At 38.1% G+C, this 22,650-nt stretch overlaps 2 protein-coding genes across 3 annotated transcripts in view; one reads left to right on the top strand and one right to left on the bottom strand.

The window, feature by feature from the left end:
* The first annotated feature begins 6,477 nt into the window (after positions 1-6,477).
* On the top strand, positions 6,478-10,520 carry pex11a (peroxisomal biogenesis factor 11 alpha). The gene is made up of 3 exons (XM_062421449.1): positions 6,478-6,744; positions 6,927-7,042; positions 9,576-10,520. The coding sequence occupies exons 1-3, from the start codon at positions 6,689-6,691 to the stop codon at positions 10,142-10,144; spliced, it is 741 nt and encodes a 246-aa protein (XP_062277433.1). The 5' UTR covers positions 6,478-6,688; the 3' UTR covers positions 10,145-10,520.
* A 744-nt stretch (positions 10,521-11,264) lies between these two features.
* LOC133982402 (RNA polymerase II elongation factor ELL) overlaps positions 11,265-22,650 on the bottom strand; it is a 30,056-nt gene continuing 18,670 nt past the window's right edge. Inside the window, exons 5-13 of one of the 2 annotated variants that reach the window (XR_009925331.1) lie at positions 21,691-21,932; positions 19,778-19,902; positions 18,142-18,256; positions 17,181-17,637; positions 16,609-16,672; positions 15,978-16,149; positions 15,827-15,871; positions 14,644-14,912; positions 11,265-12,041 (exon numbers count right to left, since the gene is read on the bottom strand). Coding sequence is in view for 1 of the 2 variants with exons in the window: in XM_062421446.1 (XP_062277430.1) it covers positions 14,802-14,912; positions 15,827-15,871; positions 15,978-16,149; positions 16,609-16,672; positions 17,181-17,637; positions 18,142-18,256; positions 19,778-19,902; positions 21,691-21,932 (1,331 nt within the window). In the remaining variant the exon portion in view is untranslated. Of the gene's footprint in view, positions 14,913-15,826; positions 15,872-15,977; positions 16,150-16,608; positions 16,673-17,180; positions 17,638-18,141; positions 18,257-19,777; positions 19,903-21,690; positions 21,933-22,650 lie in introns of both variants that reach the window. The other variant, XM_062421446.1, reaches the window with a different exon arrangement.

Here is a 22,650-nt window from a genome sequence, read left to right on the forward strand (position 1 = left end):
GGAACTGAATCTAATCTTCTAATATATTGTTTTGAATACAGAATTTTGCTTTCTTGTTTTGTTTTTCTGTATTTAGAAAAAAAAGTTTCCATAGATGATCAGTATTATTGAACAGTATTTCATTTTAAATTGCCTCAACATTAAATACTTACCCATTTTACCTAATGTACATTTTTTAATTAATTAATTAATTGTTAAATCTGTAATATAGAAATAGTGAAAGTAATTCCAAAGGCTAAGAAGATCTCCAAATTATCTTAAAATTATTGTTTTTTGTCTGCCCAGAGAGAGCTGTGATGCCCAAAACCCAAAGACAGTCAATTAAGAACAAAACAAAGACAAGCTTTAAATGCTTATATTTTAGAAGATGAAACCAGAGAATGTTTGGAAATGCTTCCTGATGAATAAACGATAAATCGATAATCTAAACTTTTGCTGATTATTTTCTGGACGATCAACTAACTGAATAATTGACTTATCATTGGAGCTCGACGAAGATATGCATATTTTAAACCTCTTGCTAATTTTTTTCAGCAAATTCTTGTTCAGACCTGGTTGCAAAAATAGTCAGAGGAAGCACTGTAAACTCTGAAAGTCCTCCCATCTTCTACTAAATGTTCTTTTGGTAACTGGGTATACGGCAGACGTATTGATTGGCAGGCCAACTTGAAATGTCATACAAAGCCTTACTCTGAAGTTGGCTTCAAATAGGTTAAACATTGATTCCATAAAATTAAAATATAATTGAAGATATACCGTACATCAGAAAGTGTTTATCAAAAGGGGGCATGCATAAGAAATTCTTTCAAGGTCACTTGTGCGACGCCCCGGCTGCCACTACCATGGCTTTACTTGTATGACTGCAGCTAATATTACAATACAGAGTGACCTCATCTACAAAGAGCCCTGGGGATTTGGAAACACTACATTTGAGCTTGACCTTCAAACACATTCATAATACTGGAGTCATTATGTGGGTTTTTGGACAGCTTATTTAGCAGTTGACACATGAGCTGTGGACAAACCCTTGACCGTGGACACAATATATTAAAACCAACAACACTTTCCAAGTATTGCAACACATCTTAATCACCTCACCAAGCCCACCAAGATATTTACACAAACATACCTTTCACATACATCCTAATTTCTTAATTTAACGAGAAGATTTAAATCACATGCAGTAGAACAAGGTAGTGCCTATCTTAACATCTTCAACTCAGCCATTTGTATCTAAACTTGTTTTCATCACTTCAATAGACTGTTGTCATCAGTAACTTTGAAATAAGAAAGCGTCATTTAAGCTTTTATGCATTATTTATGTTAAAATGTCATCTGATAACACTGCTGTCATTTATCAAGTACACGCCAAATTCAGACATGACCATATTGCCCTCCTTTGAACATGTCTGCTTCTTGTTGCTGGTGTGACGCCAGGAGCTGCCTTTCTCATATCTGAAGAATGATGTCATTTTCTGTTTCACACAATAAAGCCATTAGTTGGGCTGTTATGGAAAATGGTGTCATTTATGTTGAGCAGATTATCTAAAATTAGATCCCATTACATGGCAGGGTATGCCCAGATTGTGACTGCATATCAGACTCATTATACTAATACTACTACAAATTTTCCTTTGTCCCACGTGCAATCAATGCAGTTAACTTGTACAACACCTAATCACATTGCTCGTGTGGCGAGACTTTTTTGACATTTCTACTCTTATTCCGATTGTGATTGTTCTTATCAAGTTTGGTTGTGCTGTGTGCTGAGATGATGTTTGTTATGTCACTGTTTATTTATTTATTTATGGTTGTTATGTTAGTTGTTTTTTGTACTGTCACTGCAAACCAAATTTCCCCTCGAAGGACAATAAAGCTCTGAACTGAACTGAACTGAACTAGTGAACTTTGACTTTGCTGTTTTGCTGTTGGAAAATCAGAAAATCTTTCTATGTATGTCAGCTATTGGCAACGTTAATAAAAAACCTACGCTGGTCAAACCCTGCTTGTATGCTGTTATTGTTTGAAAGTCATACAGTATCTCTGACCAAGAAAATTAGGTATTAAGTCAACCCTAGAAAAATATACTTCAACAACTCTATAATCCTTAACTTTATGAATTTGTCTGATTGACCCTCATGAGAAAATGGGTCTTTACAGCAGTAAACACCAGAAGTACAAAAAGGTTAAAGATAATAAAGGGTGTAAGCTATGATACAAACATACTAAAGTAATAAGGAAGATAGATCATCTTTTTCTAGTGTTTCAACAGGCATGAAAGGTTATTTTCTGATTTTCCACAAGTGCCTTGGGCAACGTCATAATGGATTTAATACCCCTTGGCAACAACCTTACAATAATCAATCAATCAACCACTGATGTGCAACACCTTGAAACTCCAACTACCAGTGTTGATACCTAGGCACATCTAATAGGTGGGTCTTGGGTTTTCAAGGCGTGTGTGTGAAAAAATATTGTTTTATATTTTGGGACACTGTGAACACTGACAAAATAATTAAGATTAATAGTCCATGCGCCTACAAATTAGTGTACTTATCTTTGATAAACGTTGTAAATATAGTTGGTTTGGTTTGTCTGTCCCAGGCCCCAGAGGTGCCTGTGCAAATGAAGACTTCAGGTGACTTGAGGGGTCTCACTTGACCAATTTAGCCTCTAAAGTGTTTAGGCACCAATGTCTACCTCTCAACTGAGCTGAATTCTTTTCGCTTTTCTCCCAGTTGTGTAGGGTTTGAGTCACAATAAAACAATTTATTTTAGAATTACTATTCAATGATAGGGAGCTAACCCAGTTTTGGCGCATTACATAGTGTTCACCAGAGAAAGTGGAAAGGAGATGTGTTGGCTTTACAGATATACTATCCAGGGGTCTCCATGGCAACAGCAGCTGAGCCTTATGGGTATCATATCATTGAACCCCACATCATGCGACATCAATGAATGATTTCTCAGAAACACATGTGAAATGATTAAAGCTGATGGTCCTTTTCATCAAAAAATACAAAACGAATTATTGCCACATTACAATAAAAAATGCACACAGGCCACAAACTCACAGTTAAATCTTTCATAACACTTTGATGATCATTAAAAAACTCCAGCCATTTGAACTGGAGTTTTAACATAATTTACTGTAGGTTGTAATATTCTCCTCTAATATCTCTGTGACCGCCTCCCAACACTGAGCACTTTGCCCTAGAACTTTCATGAAATCATTCCCTCTTTATCTCTGTCACAGTGCATAGCTGAGCTGAGCTTGTTTCGGATCTCCTGTTGTCACTCCTAAATTTGTCTTCTGATTTCTGGAAGCATGACTTGAAGCTGCACAGTGTTTTTACTCTTTTTTTTACTCTTTACTTTTTTGTGAATGAAACGCAGCCACAAACTGATCGCCTTATATGGCAGTTTTAGGGGTGTGGATTATGCCCACTGATTCTTCAACTATGCCTTTGACTTGACTATCTACAACACCGTCTGATAGGTGCCACATTTCCCCCTGTCGTTTAAAACATGTAGGTCACAGTTTGTTTTTATGGAACATGTGTAAACTTTAATTTCTCCTCACTATAAAATCCCTGTAATGAATCTTCATGGGTTTAATACGTGAGCTTCTTCTGTAACACTGTCTGTAGCTATTTGTTTTGTATATATCTTGACAAATGTGTATTTTGTCATGCTTAAACCCTTACAATTTCTTTCAATTCAGATGTAAAATTAGACTAAAATGCCTGTCCCAGACAAGTAAGACAAGAAGACCAGCTCTGTCCTAGGATAAGCCTTAGACCTGGTGGAGGCGGTGGGAGAAGAATGATGGCCAAGCTGACATCTCTGATGAACAATTACTCCCACCCCATGAGGGACAGCTCTGAACGCACTAGTGAGCTCGTTCAGCGACAGTCTCTTTCACCCAAAGTGTGTGAACAAGCAATATCACAGGTCTTTCCTCCTTGCAGCTGTCTGACTGGACAACCAGCACTACTCCCAGTAGACCTCACACAACCCCCAACCTGGGCAATTTGACAAACTGCACTTTTAATGTACATGACTGTGCAATATTAGTATTTCAGTTGTATTACTACTTTCTGTTCAACTGTGCAATATGAATATTTTTCTCTTCAAATCAGTTAAATAAAAATGTCAAACTCAGGTATATTTTCACTCAACACCGATATTACTCTTGTAAATGTTGCTATTATTGTATCATGTTACTTACTGCTATAATTTTTATTGATTTTGTAGGCTACTTATATATTATTTTATTATTATTATTGTCATTTATTATTTTTTATTGACACTCTTACTGGCCACTGCAATAATGCCCATTTCCCCATCATGGGACTAAAGCAGGGGTGTCCAAACTTTTTTCACTGAGGGCCATATACAGCAAAATATACCAGGGGCTGGGCCACTTACTAGAGGTGAGGTATATAGCCTCACATCTATTGTATTAAAGTAAGAAAAATCCTTTAAAAGTTGGTCAAATTTGCTATATTGTTGAATATATTTACAGAAAAAATCAGCCGTCATCACAGCTTTCCATAAATGGATTTTTATTGATTTATTCAGAAAAAGGGTTGGTAGCTAATTCTCAGAACAGCAGCCTCAGATTTCTTCTTAGTCAGGATGGTGATCCCATTCACAGTACAGAGAAAGAACAATAAAGGGGAAAATGGGATGGGTACCAGGGTTTCCCACAGAAAATGTGTTATACATTTTTAGTTTTTGTTGACATTGTCAAAAATTGGATAATTCCACTTAGTTTATTACTGAGGTTGTACTAAGAGGTGGTGGTGTACTTGGGTGCATTATATTGAAAGGTGTTCCTAATATTTTGCCCTCCTCATGTATGTTAATGGAATGGACAAAATATTAAGAACACCATTCAATATAATGCATCCTAATACACCACAATCACTCAATAATGAACATAAAGCAGAATTGTCACCTTCTTGTAAAAAAATGTAGTATAAGCTTCATAAATGTAGAATTTATAGCAGAGCTGCTGTATTGGATTAAATTAGATTGCACAGGTTAGGCCAGTGAGTCTATCTTATATAGTTAACTTATTCTCTGAACTATATTCTATAGTAATTACAAGTTATATAGTATTATACAGTTAAGTAGTGATATTCAGCTTCAGTAGCATCACGTTTTTGTTGAATCTGCCTCACTCTCTCTCTCTTCAGGACTGCTGAATGAGAAAGTCTGAAACGTGTTGCTATAGTAACGTCACAGTTACCTGTCTGAGGATTAACGTTGTTAATGATGACATCACATGGCGCTGTTTTCATTAGTTTTTCTGAGCAGGTTCTGCCTCAGATGATGTAGATTTATGTTTTAACCAGCGGTCTGTGTTTGTTTCCTTAAACTTAATATCACTGTTAGCTTGTCTGTGTTATGCTAGTGGGAGGTACAGCGAGAGCTACAGGTGTGTTCAGGGTCGAAGTCAGACAGTCGGACATAGCGGTTCCGGCCAGTCGTCCTGCAGTAAACACCGCTGCAGACGTTGGTTGAACATTAATATACATTGCTGTAAATGTGTGCGGGAATATAAGTGTTGGATTTTCGGGAATCAATTAAATTGTGCGCAATACCTGCAATCCCGCGCTGATATTCAGGCCCTGATCATATATATATATATATATATATATTTAATTTTGTTTTTTATTTTTTATTTTTTTAAGACGTTAGTTAAGGCGGCAGGCGTGTGTTGCTAAGGCGGCCGCCTTAACTGTAAAGTGCTGTGGGAAACCCTGGGTACATTTCAAGCTTGTTATTTAAGTTATTATGCTTAATAACACACGGATACTGTGTAATATATTTTTAACTCACCTAAAACGGGAACGGCATTGCACTCAGTGGGAGCATTGATGCTGCGTTTTGGACTCAAGGATGGCTGGAAGGTCAGGAGTAAACTTGGTGGTTGAGATGCAAAGCAGTGCGGGCCATATTCTATTCTAATTATAAAATTTCCTGCGGGCCAATTAAAAATGGACTGCGGGCCGCAGTTGGCCCGCGGGCCGTAGTTTGGACACCCCTGGACTAAAGGAATATCTTGTTCAAATTGAAAACCATTCTTGAGCCATTTAGAGTACATGCATGGTTTTGGTCTCTTTTGGAAGTTTTAGTTATTTAAATGTCCATGCTGGTGACGGGCATATATCTCTGTCTCTCATTTCCCCTACTCTCCTCGCCTCGTCTTCATTCAGTGCGGCCCGCGAGTCAATGTCCAAAAATCAATAAATTGTTTTGAAAGCAAGCAGACCATATGTAAATTACTCAGTAGTAACAATTCTCAACTGCTGTCTATCTATTAATACATTAAATGTACCGTTGCCATAGTAACAGAGAGGAACGCGTTGGTCCGCCCACAAAATCCGTTCGGCTTCTTGGTCCGCTCGCAAAGATATCCGTAGTGAAACAAGTAAGTCTATCTGTCACACACATGTATAGCACCGACCGACTGGAAAATTAGCTCAATATAATTTGGAAGAAGTTTCGAAATTCCTGAGAATCCTCTTTAATTTTAATCGACAGCGTTAGAGGGACCACAATTACTGACGCTGTTTAAACGGAAGACAAGAAATTGACAGTCTGTGTGTGTCTCCGGGTCCATAAGTCTGCCTCCGCCTCAGCTAACTAAAACAATCTGTTCTTGTTGGATTTAGTCATGGACACGATAGTACATTTCACAAATCAAAGTCAAGGAAGGGACCGTGTTTTGAGGTAAGTTGTTTGGTGTATTTGTTACTTGGTCCTGAGTGTTGGTGGGTTAATTTATCGGTTAGAAAAAAGTCAAGTCAAGTTTCTGTACTGAGCACAGGCAGTACGAGCGGGGAGCTATCGACAACCCTCTCTACTTCTTTCTTTACAAGTACTTTTTTTTTTTTTTTTTTTTTAAATTTCAGGACAACCCAATATGCATGTGCGCTGTCGATATATTTACTCCGAAACAACCCAAACAGGAAGGACTTGGTGGCAAAACTTAAAAGTCTGGAAGCCGACATGAGTGCTGGACGCAAATGTGAGTATAACTAAATCACTGAGATTTTTCTAAACTGAGAAGGTACAGTAAAGGTTGTTATAGGGTTCAGCATGCTGATATAAAATAATAATAATAATAACAATAATAAAATTAGCTGTTGTCTTCTGTCTCGTCACTTCTTCTTTTCGTGTCTGACATGTTGAGATGAGTGACAGTCAATGATGTGACTCATATGCTATGGCTTTTGCAGCCACTAGATCTCAACACAATTGAACAGGCATTGGAGATTTTGGACAGAGGTGTTAGACGGTGCTCTCCACCACCATCATCAAAACACCAAATGATGGAATATCTTTTGGATGAATGGTTTTCATCCTTCATCCTAGGTGTATTGAAGCTGTTCTGGTGGCATGTGGTAGCCCAACACCTTACTAAGAAACTTCATGTTGGTTTTTCCTTTCATTTGTCACCCTCTGTATCTTGACACGTAAAAATGGGATTTGCAGTTTCCCAAGCCCAAGTTAACATCTTCAAATTGTTTGTTTTTGTTAAATCAGCAATCCAAAATCAACCTACTGTAATATAAAACACAGAAAAGCATTTAGTACTCATATTTGAGAAGGTTAAACCAGAGAACATTTTTGCTTGATAAATTATTTATTGTCAAAAGTGTTGTTAGGTCATTATGTCGGTTAACAATATAATTCAGCGACTAATTGTTTCACCACGAGCGCTCTGTTTTTACAACCCTCTGTCTCTTTCGACAGCTCTAATCACAAAGTTATTCTGGATACTCTCCCACTATTTTGTAAATAATGTTGTGAGCCACAGTGTTGAATCTCAGTGTGGTTAAGTTATCCTCCACATTCACCATTTTATAGTCTTGTGTGCACAAATGCACTGGGGGAAAAAGACTCCCTTCTTTTCCATTAAACCATCCCTTCGATGTTTGCTCAGTATTTCATAACATTGTGATCTGCTGCATAATGATCTAAAATCAGCTGTTCCTTGCTGAAGTTTCCACCACTGTTTCATTGCCCTTAAAAACCCTGCATACACAAAAACACAATGTCTCACCAGAAATGTCATTATGAGCTCTTGATGGTCTGCTCTTTGAGGCCAATAAGACAGGAGCTGTGTCACAGCAAGTAACAGCTTTACTTTATTGACTTTTTCCACCTTCAATTGTGTCCAGTCTGTGCTCAATAATTCAATCATGTCACTCATTTTTATGAAAATCTTGTTGGAGCTGACACTTTTTTTTTCTCTAGGAAATGCTGTTTCTGTGTGTCTCTTTTTTATAAGAGCCATTTAACATTTGCTGGTAAAATATATATTATTTTTATTTGCTCTTATTTCACATAACAATTATATACGTTTTGCAGATTGCTGGGTTCCCATAGTCATGAAGATGAAGTAAAGATTTTACAATTGAACACGTTCTTCCAGGCAAATGTTTTGGAGGATTATATAAAATTATTAAAAGTTTGCAAAAGTTGTGACATTTATATAATGAAACTAAAGAAGGAGGAGAAGTTTTCACCCTATTGCTGCCATACTAGATTTCACCTCCCCAGGAAGTTGTTTAACAGAGGTGGTAAGCCACCTAGATTCTATGTATCTTGTCTAATGTTCAATTTATTAAGCAGCCTAAACATTAGCCACACCCTAAATATATATATATATATTTTTAAATAGCATTTGCTGCGATAAACAGCACCTTTTTAGCTTTTTTCACTGAAAGTTAATCATTTTTATATATACCTTTGAAACTCTACAATAAAACCCTTCATACACACTGCCACCAGTAAATCAAAACTTTTTCTGAAGTCTGTAGTTATTTCCCAGTGGAGTGAAATGTGTGTTGAAATGTGGTCTTGCATCAACTGTGGCTGTAACACTAATGACCCTACAACCGGTCTAGACAGCTCACAGCTAGCTTTACTTTACAACCAAGGGGTGAATTTCAAAACATCTTGAGCTTTGACAAATTTTCAGAGACTGACTTGACACAAGCTCCACATGAGAATGAAGGATAAGAGCCTCAGAGCAGGGTCAGGCAATAAAGACCTTTCCCTCTTGATGCTGTTGCAGTGGAGCTATATCAGGGCCAATGCTGGGCCACAGAAGTAGGCCAGGCTCTTTTGGTGCGCCACTTAATTATCTCCTCTCTTCATCAGAGCTGCAGCCACCGGGCTCTCCTGCCTCTGTGCCTGGGCTGCCTGACTTGAGTAATTGTGGATGAAAGAGACACGCTGGTCTCACAATTTAAAAACGGCTTGTAAGAAGTGAATTGACTCGCAACAGTGGCTTGTGGATGACACCAATAACATGGTTCCTGAAGGGTTCGGATAACGAGGAATGCATTGAAGAGCCAGAATAGATGCCATTACATTACATTACATAGGCACATGGTGACCATGACCTCTTTCTCTTACAGTTTTAATAAGATAAAAATATAGGTTGGATTTAAATGTAGCTTATCTCTATTCAGATACAATGAAATGTTGAGCTGACATTTCATACTAAGATTTCTGTTCTAATACCCTCTTTTCTCTTCCTCCTTTGTCAGTGTTCAGGCTGGGAAATACAATAAATTCCATTGAGGCTGCTAAGCGAACCATGCAACTCTCTGACCGAGTGCTGTGCCTGTGCCTTACTGTGGCCAACATCAACCGCGCCCTCTACTTTATCTGTGACAATGTACTCTGGGCCAGAAATGTCGGCCTTATCCGTGATATCGACAAGGAACGTTGGAGACTAAGTGCCTCCCGCTTCTACTTCGTCTCACTAGTTATGAGTCTGACGAGAGATGTTTATGGTATCTTCCAGTTAATGGTACAGAGAGCAGGAGACAAAGAATTTAAGCAGAAAATGGATTCACATCTCGATCAGAACCCGGAAGTAGCTCAGGTCATCATTCCCCAGCTGGATGCTTTTCTTTTTCTGCTGTTGGAGAGCCTAAAATCACATCCCGCTGTTGCTTTGGACACAGTCAAAAATATTTGTGATCTCATAATTCCCTTAGACAGGTTGGGTATTTACACGTCAAACGCAGGAGTAGTCGGATTTTGCGGCCTGATTTCCTCATTTATTGGGATTGTAACCCTTGCACAGCCCAAGTTAAAAATCAAACCATGATAATGAGGGTTATTAATGGTTGACCAACTGCAGATAACAAGGCTTATAAAGACATACTGGTTGTAAATGACTTTGTGTCATCTAGCTAGAGCTGTAATAATGGTTAACTGCTGTTAACCCGGTGCACAAGCCAACAATAACTGAAGGCTTGTAAGTGTCTAGAATGACTTGATTGAAGTGTTTTGGAGGAAGAATGGAACAAATTTAACATGATTTCGTTCTTGAAATGAACTTTAATGAAATAATGAAATTCAATGGGGACCAGTTAAAATGTATGGACTCTCACACTCGGTAAAAGGGAGCAAATCAGGTTTTTATCGTAGCCTTATATATTTTTGTATGCGTCCCTGTCTTCTCCAACACCACACAGTCCATCACACCAGCAATTCTATAACTACTGTACTTGAAAATAAGGGCTCCTTACTGATAGAAGCTGTTGCATTTATCTTTTAGAAAAAACTAAGTTATTCACCTGTGTGGCTGGGTCACCTTAAATCTACCTTAAGTCTTTCACTGCTCTCTGTTTTGTGATAAAATGCTGCTAAAAGTTTTACCTGTGATTCAAATGTTGAATAAGCTGCTTCTCAGCCAAAGGTTCTTTCATAGGGTTCAGGGATAGGGTTATTTAATTTTTCATAATGCCATTCAAGGCATGGCCTGGACTTTGACTCTCAGCAGGTTATATTGTACGTTAATGTAAAGAAAAATGTGAAGAAATTGAGTACAAAATCCTGCAATTGTAAAAACAAAAAAGAAAAAAAAACATCTATGCAAAATGTGTTACTACTTTTAATAGCAAATCCACCTAAATAGTGTGTTTACAATTATATTATTAACATCTTGTGGAGGAATTGTGTGTTTATGTACATTTTTGAACTATGTGACACAGAAAGTACAAACTTCTCTACTAAATATAACAACTTCAGTCTTAAAAGCTAGCGGATCGTCCAGTTCAGACGATTTAATGTTTTCACTGTCACAGTTGATTGAAATGCTAATAAAACACTTAATAGTGAAGAAAAAATGTAGAATTGTGTTTTTTTTAAAAACAACATATTTTAATGCTGTTAATGAAACTGTCTGCTGTCTGTAGTGATGAATGGAAAATGGTTGTTCAGTGTATCACAAGAGTAACACTGCCCTCTTGAGGAAATATGGCACATTGTCAAATTGAAAAGAGCTTTATTTTCAATTTTACTGAGACAACAATACATTTTTTTCTGAAAGCTTTTCTCAAGAGGATGACGTTGTGATAAAGCATCCACCATCAAAAACTGCAAAAATATATTCCATTTCCCTTTCACCATACTTTGAGTTTCACTGTGAAAAGAATGAACAAACTATGCAAAGGTGAATCCCATAAAAGAACAAACACATACAAAGCAATAAATAAAGAAATTTGTTCTCCTAGGTAGATCAATTGCAGTGATTTATAATAGACAAAATGTTTGATTTCACATTTCCATTCAGGATTTGCTTTCCCAGTACCAACAAACCAATTAAGCGCACCTGTAAGAAACATGTGGGAACAGTTTGCAAAAACAATAATCCAGGCCATTCTTTCAAATAAACATGTATGTAAATGGTTAACATTAGACACAGTTTAATTGGTGTCCTGGAAAACCTTGCATTTTTAAAATGCCGAACTTTCATAACTGGAAAAATGCTCTAATTAAATATGATATCATGTCCCCATACTTCTTATACATAATACATCTGATATCAACTCCAGTAATCCTAAAATTAAGAACAAAGCACTTTTGAATAGTGGAAACAGTGTGAAACTACAGTTGTGTAAATACTGCTAGCACAAATTCTTTTTTCCAGAATACCAATGATAGTTACATGCAGAGTTGCTCTGCTTTCTGAATGAAAAGGCACCTCCAGTAGTTAGCTCCTGCAACAGTAAAAAAACATCACAGTTAGCACTTGAGAAGCCCCTTTCAACAAGGGTGTGGTTTCCCAAAAACAGCATGTTAACACGACTGGTACAATTATCTTCATTCATCTTACAATTACTGATATTTTTCCCATGATGCAGTTTGCTTGATTTCATATTTAGCGTACAGTTGATCAATATCACTGTAGTGGTAAATGGGAAGCCCTTAATCTGAATTCTTTCTTAAAATTGTTTGTTTTAAAGTCTATATAGTGTTTTGTAGACATTTCCATCCTGCCGTTACTCTAACAATGTGTCAGTACCTTTCCGTTTCAGATGAAAACAAATTCCTCTGTGAAATAAATTGTTTTGTGTATCCGAGCTGGCTCTGCGCTGTTGTCTTTTGATACAAGTGAACTGTTGATTTGACGTTCAAGAACCAGAACAAAACAAAACAAAACACAGGTGTTTTCAGTTATGCTGACAGATCAAACATTTTCTCAGGTTGCGTAGAGCTATGTAGCATATTTGCTAAGCCCTTTAAAATTGTGTTTCCAAAAGAATCATACGAGTTGGAGGTCTGGTCCTGAGAAGAGATCCAAACAGCCAGAATAATGAAAACATGCCATTAGGTGTACCAGAGATTTAAAATCTTTTTTTTAAAGCTTTCAAGCCATTTTATGCTCAGAATTCGAATCTGGACTTGCAATTATCATTTTCCAATAGTCAGTGCTAATAAATATTCCTTTCTTGGAAACTTTTATATGTGCCAAGACAGAGCAACTGATGCTAGTCTCAAATCCTTCAAACATCCCAGAATACAGAAAGTAAAAATGTTCAAATGCATTAAAGAGCTGCTAAATATGTGACAATAAGCCCGCTCAGTATTTGCACTGAGAAATCAAGAGAAGCAAAGTTCATTATTTAGTATGGATTTCTGCAACAATTCTTTCTTTTGATAGTGGCGCTTGGTAGTATTGGACAGTGAATTAAATTCCTCTACAGTTTATGATTATCAGACAGATTACGAGACAACATAGGAAGAATTGTAACATCATTAAAATGTACAGAGAAAACAAAACAGCACAACTATCCAGTAACTGAATTTTCCTTCAAAACTAAAAGACATTTAAAACAAATAGCGTGAGAATACTTTAAATTGTGCAGGTTAAACCAAGAGCATTTCAGAACAGGGGTACCAGAATCTTGGAAATGTCTGACATACATGTTAAGGCAAATATTAGCTTCTTTTTCCCATTGAAAGCAATCATTAAGACAACAGTTGTGAGCACAGCTACATGATGCAAAGGTTGAGAACATTGAAATCTGATCACTATTTTCTACTTCAGGCCACAGCTAATTAAGGTGAAATAAAAATACATGTTGTGGTTATTCAGGTGTCCCTGCTTGGGTACAAATCATTCCAGAAAGTCTAAAAGCCTCACTAGCAGCCCCGAGAGGTCGGCCTGCTTCTTACACCCAACTGAACCAAAGTGGTTTGAACCGAGTGAACTACCCGACAACAGGCCAACCCACAGTGCCATCCTCCCCACGCTTTCTCTGTGGAGCTAAAAACTACACAGTCCAATTTGTGAAAGGCATCTTTATCACATTCAGCAGAATAACATCAAAATGTAACGCTCACTGAAGTGATTTTTTGTCAACTAAATCCCAAATTAAACATCATCAAAACAGAATCATAATAAATTAAAACATTTGGACTAGATTGATTACCAAAAAACCCTGTAAGCTTGTAAAACTGCATTTAAAGTGAGAAAGTGTGTTTCATAGAGCAAAACAAACCTGTTTGTAACCACAAGTCTTGAGAAAAGCGTGAGTTGATAATGTTGTGTCATTACATAATGAAAAGGCAATTCTTGGTAGGCTACATGTGGGTGAAATTGACACTAATTGTGCACAAGCACTATTTTGAAACCAGCATGACGGTACTGGGAGGAGTGGTTTTGTGGCATTCCAACATTTCTTAGAAATGAACAGGACAGTGACAGAACTCTACATGATAACAATCCTTATGATCAAAATCCAAAAAAACTGTTTCTATCCACAAATGCATGTTATGCATTATGTGATCACTATAGTGATACATCGAGATAATCCTTTGTAATGGCTCAGTCCTGCAGATATATAAGTTTTGTATGGATGACAAATTTTGTGTTGCCTTCACAAGTTGAAATTTGAAATTTATGGCTTGACCATATTAATGTCATTATGTGACATTTATTGTAACAAATTCATTAATAATGTGATTGAATGTGTTGTGTCAACGTTTGACTCTATCAACACACAGTAAATAAACAGATCCTTTGTTAAATATAAAGACTTTCGTTTGTTTCTCCTAAGATTGATTGTACCATCAATTTAATACTTTTTATAAATCAATGCTTTTTAGTTCTGACAAGATAAAGAATACAATAAAAATGCTATTAGGCAGGAAGGATCACATCTGTGTTGCATTTCAGAAAAAATGGATTTGGCTTTCACTGTGTCATCTGGCCTTTTCTACAGCAGAAAAATATCCAGCCATTACAGCGATAATCATTGTCGAAAACCATACTGTTAAAGGGCAACATTTGATCACAAGTCAGTGGTCTTAGCTCACTTTTGAAAGACAACCTCGCTCCTCGACTCCATTAACACTCAGGGGGGTAAAGTGAAAAGTGTTTCAGTGACTCTAGGACCCAGCTGGGCAGTCTTTGGGTCCAGTATGAGTCTTTTGGTCCAGTCATATTACACCCTGCTGAAGGTAGAGGCCAGTTACTAGGAGAGTTCCTGTGCTCGGTCATAATCTGTGATCAGACCTTTGATATGCGACAGTTTCTGATGGAGATACTCGCATCGCTTCTTCTCTTCCCGATACCCAGGAAACTTCTAAAAGAGAAAAAAGTAAAGAGGAACTTGTGAACTTTTAGTAACACACTTCAAAATCCAGCACAATGTGCCTCATGCAAGAACAGTTTTGTGTTTTCTATCCTAAACTTCTCTGACTTTTTCAGTTTCCAAATAAACAAACTCTCTTAACTGGACAAACTTGCTTCAACCTTAATGAATGCCACTGTTCATGAATAGAGTTTGTTTGATTAGGCTACATGTTTCACTCCTTTTCTGGATAATTCACAAAAGTGTCATCCAAGTGTAAAAAAAAGAGTGTGAAATCCTGTTTTCAAATAGCAGATGAATACATAACAAAGGTAGTTGTGTCACTAGACTAGTAGTACTAGGGGACATGGAAATAGTAAAAGGTAGTACAGTACAGTACAGTACAGTACAGTACAGTATTTCTGCAGCAGTCAACACTGAGATGCTGCAAAGCAATACTGTGACAGAAAATAAAGAAGGAATGGTGTGATAATTTTAATACCAAATCATGTTCAAAGGGAGCAGTCATGGAGATGGACAAGAGAATAAATTGATGTTAAGACGCTGTTACAACAACTACTGAGATGTATTTTAAGTTGTCAAAATACTCATGCCAATAAAATCAAAAAATAAAAGCTGCCGTACCTTTCAAAATTTCACATTAGTTTCTATTTGAATTTTGAATATATTTAAACGGCAAATTCTTTTATATTAAGACAATATGAGGAAGGCAGACTATCTACAGGTCGGACTACTCATTTCAAACATACCTGAGAAATTTTTTTGAATACAAGAAAATGAATTACAATCCCTCTTAAATCCCTTAAGAATGAACACGTTTATAAAAGTGTTTCTTGCACGAGGCCTAATGTATGATGCTACAAGTGTTACATGAAATTGAAACTGCAAGTTTAAAGAATCCTTACTTTCTTATACTTTCTGTACTTTTGTAGTATTTGGTCCTCCATGAGCTGAAAAGATAGAAAAAAAAGTGTTACACGTGCCATGTATCTGATCTATTATTTGTTTGGTGTTTTTACTAGAAATGGAGTCAGAGGCCTCTGGTCCTGAAAGTACCTTGTACTCCTGTGTCCCCGGTGAGAGAGTGTTGATCTTTGAGCCCAACTGAACAAACATCTCTGTGATAGCCCCAATCCGGTCATGAAGCGCTCTGTATTCATCATACTCAGAACAGAAGTCGTTCTTATACTGTTGACGTTGCTCCACTGCTGTTATGGTACTGTATTTTCTGAAAGAGGAAAACATTAACTAAGTCTTAGCTGTTATTATAAGGTAGAAGTGAGTTTATTTCCTACACCCTCCAGTAGATGGCAGTGGAGAATGGTGGAGGGAGAGCTCTGACACGTCACTGATTTAGCAACATGATGTGTTGACCAGATATATAAAAATAAGACATAAGATTATTTGTTTTCATTCTCGGTGAAGCTGTGTGACAGCTCATTTAGACATGTGCTCTACTTCCCTCTATTTATGTCAGTGTTTTGAAGTGTTCTTCAGTGTTCTTTTCTCAACAACAGTGGGTTAGATTCTGAAACCTAAACTCCTCAGTGACAGATGATATCAACAACTCCCGTGAACCCATTGATGCTGTGACCATTTTTTGAACATCCCTGAATCAGAAAGCATTTCAATATCGGGGAATATAACATGGAGAACAATTAAGGACACAATGTGTATTAAAACTCACAATAAATAGTCAGGCAGTTCCTCTGTTGAGGTTCGATTGACAGGCGTTTTCTCTCCTTTGTGGTCTGTTGAAGAAAACGTACATTGAAAAAAGGGTTAAAGCCATCTGCCAATGCAAATGTGATAATGCACCCATCATATCAAGGCTGATGGAATCATTTATCACTGTCTCTGATAAGCGATCTGATCCAAGGCAGGCAGTGACGTCAGCAGCCCAGAGTAGGAGGCAATGCTGCCTGCTGACTCGCTCGACCGTAGGTCACCCAGCTGTTCCACAGTCAATCATCAACAGACTAGATCGCAGAGTGAGGACAGGAGGCCGGAGAAAGTGTTACAGTCCTCACTGTGCTCTAAAATAAAAATACATTAATTGCTTTTCGTTGGCTAATAGCAGGAACTATAACTCAACCCTAAACCCTGAAACTTGGGGACTTTTTCCTCTGCTAAATGAAAGCTGATAATATCTTGGCCCGAACAAATTGGATAAAACTGTTTCATGACAGCACAATATGATACATGAAGTGTGACAAACCTCTACAGGGAATACAGTTTTATAGTTTTACTGCCATTTACCTTTGAGATTTTCTTGGTTCTGCTTCAGGTCTGGGCTGGTCTCTATCCAGTCTGGTTTTAAGCGCTCTCGTTCCTTGTCTTTGTGCTTTTTGGACCTTTTCTTTTTATGTTGGCCATTGGCAAACTGTTGGTCAGTGCAAATGGAGCTGTCAGTGTGTGGGGGCTTGGGGCTGGGTCCATTAGGAGCTGGCTCTGTCCTCTCTAGTTTGGGAACAGCAGATGACCCGCTGAGTTTGTGCGGCGAGTACAGACCATTTGGGCACCCCTGGAGATGATTGCTGGTTTTGTTGAACTCAGTTTTGATGTGTACACTAGTGTTTCCGTGACTAGAGGAGCTATGAGCCCCATTGGTGCCGTAGTCTCCATGAGAGGGTGACTGCAAAGGCAAGCAGTGGTCTAATAGTCTTTGTTTTTTGGGGGTCTGACAGTTGGATGTATCCGAGGGCAGTGGGCGTTTCTAGACGAAAAAAACAGAAGTTATGTGCCAAGAGTACCTATAGCATGAGATAGACAGATTTTTTTTAACTTTAAAAGACTAATTAAATTAGATTCAATTTAAAAGACACATCCATACCACACTCATGTCATCTTAGCATAGTATAAACTCTGGGAAAACAGGGGAAAACAGCTAACATGACTCTGTCCAAAGATAACAAAATCTCTAAAGCTCACGAATTAACACTATATCTTGTTTGTTTAATCTGTAGAAAGAATTAAAGATAAAAATGAATGTTAGTTACCATATGGACACAAGAGTGGTATCGATTGTCTGCTAGAACTACTCCTTTAATGTCAATTTGAGCTGCATTTAGTCTCAATCTACCTAAGGTAATTACACACAGATTTAGCAAAAATACCAATATGCAAATGTATCTGTAATAGAAGAAATTCTCTATCTATTCTTAGTTTTTGAGAAAGAGGCAGTAAGGGAAAATTCAATTCATTCAAGGTGAATAATTACCACAGAGAGACTCTTGGCAGGACTGAGATGTGAAGGAGAGTCCCCAGGAGTTTTGTGGAATGAATAGTTGGACTGAGGACTCTTCAACTGGCTACTGTGGAGTGGCTGAAGTTTCCTGAAGAAAGATTAGGAACACAGCACCTTCAGTTGGACAGTAACTGCAAGGTAAATGGGCTGTGAAACTAAACAGGAAGAGGGAGTATGTAGGTCATAAAGCTTGCTTTGACAGATTTATGATGAGCAAGGGGATGGGCAATTATCTTCTATAATGACATGGCTTTCAGAGAAAAGGCAGAAGTGGCAGCTTTTCCAAAGACGAATCAATCATTAGAACACAAAATGGACAGACTTTTATTTAATCAAAGCTTTTTGCATGTTTCTGTGGTATGTTTTTTGTTTTGTGTCTCTGGTGATACAATCTACAGGAGGCCACCACAAAGACTGAACACAGTCCAGTGAGCAGAACAATAGCAGCAGATTTAACCTCTGCAGGACCAAACCCTCTTCTCTGTTAATCTGCTTCCTACAGCTCCTTCCTCATACAGATGCCACTACAACAAGTCCCTCCCCCTTCCAGTGAATTCATGCAACTCTCTTTATCATGTGGTTATTGTGAGTCAATCCAGAACCATTTTATCTTCAACATCAATTCAATAACAGTAGTGAGAAAGCTTGAATTAGACAAACTAAATGGGAAAAAAGTACCTGGGGGAAAATAGATCTGAATTATAGTATTTTTTAATTCCTTGTATTAATATATTTGATAGGAACAGTGCATATTAATAATAGTTCTGAAAGTATGCCAGACTTAACTAAAAAGGATAATTTATAGGCTATCGCACTTGGCAAACAATTTGATGACTACAAATTTCCAGCTTTTTACACTAGCAGGGGTTGTGAACAGAGGGGGTTGTGCAATCAGCCAACAAGGCTTGTACTTTTTCCAAAACGCTCATGAAGCACATGGCCTGCATGTTTACTGGCAGGCAGCGGAAATGTATGAGGGAGGAAACTCACCCCGAAAAGCTCTGCCTTGCTACTCTGAACCTTCCATGCTAATGCCATTTGGCAACACAGTGCCGGGAATATTTTCCTCCGCTTTGATGTGTCCATTAAGAGATTCATCAGTGCAGAGAAGGAGTCATTTAGAAGCTCCTCTTTCAGCATGATCACAGCAGACTTCTACATTAATTCAGTGGCCTTTCTGTATTTAAGCCAGCACTGTCAAAAAGCATCCATCCTTTAGTCTTTTCTATGTCATCTGCCCAAATCTGTCTCTAAGGAACCTTGAAGCAATAGTTCAACATTTTGGGAAATATGCTTATTTCCTGTCTGGCCGATAGTTAGGTGAGATGATTGATATAACTCTTGTAACTGTTTGTTAAATACAAGACTACAGCCAATAGCCAGCTAACATAGCTTAGCCCAAAGATCGAAACCAGGGGAAAACAGCCAGGCCCCAGGCAGTAAGCTTGGCAAGAAAGGAAACCTGCATATTTCCCCACATGTTGAATTATTCCTTTCAAAAGTCAATAGAACAGTTTGTTATACCTTTTCAAGTCTCTCAGTAGAACAAAGCATAAAAAGAATCTGTATGACTTTCATTTTTGTGTTTTATGGCTCACTTGATACCCACCTGATAAGGAGCCTATGGATGAGTTGCTTCTCCTCCTCGAGATAGCCAGGCCAATCCTTCTGAACGTGTCTGTAGAGCTCGTCCTTCAGAGAGTAGCTGTGGTCTTTAGGGTTCTGCTTACCAACCTGAAAAACCAACAACTCCCAGTATTAATGAAGCAACAGAACGGGGACTGTCCTAGGGAGGACAGGCCGGCTGAGGTCGTAAAAGCAGCAAACGTTGTTAAAGGGGACTTATTATGCTCATTTCCAGCTCTATATTTTTATTTTTGGACTCCATTAGAGTAGCATTGCATGACTCTCAGTTCAAAAAAGTCCTTTTTTATTTTATACTGGGGCTTTATGCAGCCTTTCATTCATTTCTTTCTTCTTCTAAAAGTTCAGTTTTTTCCCCTAAAAGCCCACTCTGTTCTGATTGGCCAGCTTCAGGAAGCTTCTTCTGGCTCTGAAAACAGCATAACCAAACTTTAGTAGTTGGATTTTTCTTCTTGTTCTTGTTCTTTACTCAGAATATAAACTTCTCAAATACTTCCGCGCTTGTTGGAACTAAAATCCGATTTGAAATATGCGAGTGGACAGCACGAACATCCGTAGCAACAAAGATTACAGCAGAACGTCTCTGTTTGGTAAGGCTCATTAACATTGCCTGCTTATTGTTTGACATCTTTATCCTATCTGTGTACAGCTCTCAGTACTTTTGTAAATTGTAACTGGATCTCTGTGGTTTGAAGTTTGGTTTCTCTCTGCATTCCTGTTTTTACTTTTGGCCTTATTATAATATTTGTTGATCACTTTCAGTTGTATCAGAGTCGTGTTAAGTTACTCCTGATGAAAACCCAACATTTCCTGCTTTTGCTGCTTCAAATGAAAAGGTTTTGTGAATAATTTACAGGAAATTAAAAGTGTTCATCCACTGTTTTAACGGAGCTTCATTAGCGGCAACATTCTTCCGAAAAAACTTGTCCACACAACAAGATCTGGAGATATTTTGAGCTTTTTGTTCAGCAGGTCAGCTAGAAATAATTCAGGGAGGAACAGTACAAGCAGAAACAGCTACAGAAACGGCATAATGTTAGCAGAGCGGAGCAGTGGACGAGAGCATCTGACACACACTCTGCAGCAGATGAACATATAAAGAAATCTGTCATGAGTTGAGGTCAACTTGGTTTGAACGTAGAAAAAACTAGCCCGTAGCATGAGCTTTTTGGTCACAGGAATGAGTTCACATACATTTAACTCATTATTTGTAACTTTGGCTATATTTAATATGAACATCTGACATTGTAATATTATATGACTGAGACTAGGGAAAAGTATAATAGGTCCCCTTTAAACTGCAGTGCCATAACTCAACTTGATGTCTAGATAAAACAAGACCTGTTTGCAACTTAGTGGGTCAATATTGTTTCCATGGTAAACAGTTTACTCTGCCCTTCTACAGCTTAATCCTGTTGATATAAATCTACCCAAACCAACCACTTTCAATTCTGAAAGTAGTCAGGTCTCAGCTAAGGGACACCCCACCCCTCTCCTGTCAAAACACAATCTTTTCCTCCAAAGATAATTAAAGCACAGCCCTAATTACAGCTACCAGCAGCGGCACAGTCCCACTTGATGATTGCAGTGGGACACTCAAACATTGTGAACACAGGAAATATGCCTGAAATAAACTTACTGGCATCACCTTTTCAGATCATAGTTTTTAGCTGTAGAGCTGTACTCTGTTGACTAGTATCATAAGAAAAATAGTAAGTGACGGACTAGTTTGTATTTAAAGTTTTAAAGTTATGGTTTTTAAGATTATTTAATATAAACCTACAATAACAGAGCATACTTTTCTTCTACTTGTTGCATTTAAGGTTATTTATCACAAGTCAACAATGTGTTTACGTAGCAATGTGCCAGATGTCTCACCTCATCAAGTACTGAGGTCAGGTCAGCCTTGTCCTTTGGACTGGCTCGCTCCCTCTCCAACCACAGTAGCAGCTCAGGTTTCCTGTAGGGCTTTAAGGCCAGGAGATGAATGATGCGATCCCTCAAGGGCCTGTGTGCCACTGGGCTGGGAACCAGGCTCCTCTTGTTGCTGGGGGAGTGCTTGTTGCTGCTATCTGAGCCTGATACCAAACCCTGCTTCCTCTGGACCTTCACGCACTTACCTAAGATCAAAACAAAAGGGACACACAGCAAAGTTTAGACATGACACTTATCACAGCAGTAATATAAAGCTGTTTTGGATGGCCATACAGTCACTACCCTACACAAAACTAAAGAGGAGCAAAGAGATTAAAACTGATCTGATAACAGGATTCCCTTACGTTGACTGTATCCTGTAATAGCCAAGCCAACATATCATTCCTAATCCAGTCCTCTGGACAGTTATACAAATCACACCCTGATTTTGAAAGACAGGCCTACGCACAAGAGACAACCTAATACGTTTTATCTTCATTATATCTCTCGATTGTCATGCAACCTACTTTATGCAAACGTAACAGATACAGTATGTGTAGCACTTTATGCCCAATCTGAAAAAGCAATTTACATACATAAATACCTTGAATGGTACTGTGGTACTCATGCACGTTTCTGTCAGTGTGCAGAGGCAGCGTTGCCACGAGTGGAAAACAGTGAAAGGGTTGACAGTAGAGTTAGCCTACTGCTGAGTAAACAGAGGAGCGTGGAAACTGAAGCAACTAACACACAGAGGCCCTTTCTTCCTGTTGCAGAACTAATTCAGTTTCAAGCAGTGCTTATAGATATCTGCAGGCCGTAATCTCATTACAACTTTAAGCCATACTTTGGAGGTTGCTATAGGTCGGAGACTAATAGCACTTTCAACAGGACAACATGGTAGACTGTCATATGTTTAGTTTT

Source organism: Scomber scombrus, chromosome 6 (genome assembly GCF_963691925.1).
Source record: "Scomber scombrus chromosome 6, fScoSco1.1, whole genome shotgun sequence".
Classification (NCBI taxonomy): Eukaryota; Metazoa; Chordata; class Actinopteri; order Scombriformes; family Scombridae; genus Scomber; species Scomber scombrus.

Bases quoted from the DNA above. Each gene is read 5' to 3' on its own strand.
- pex11a (XM_062421449.1), top strand. From the start codon at position 6,689: ATGGACACGATAGTACATTTCACAAATCAAAGTCAAGGAAGGGACCGT. The intron at 6,745-6,926 runs GTAAGTTGTTTG...TTTAAATTTCAG, and splicing joins GGAAGGGACCGTGTTTTGAG to GACAACCCAATATGCATGTG. The intron at 7,043-9,575 runs GTGAGTATAACT...CTCCTTTGTCAG, and splicing joins CATGAGTGCTGGACGCAAAT to TGTTCAGGCTGGGAAATACA.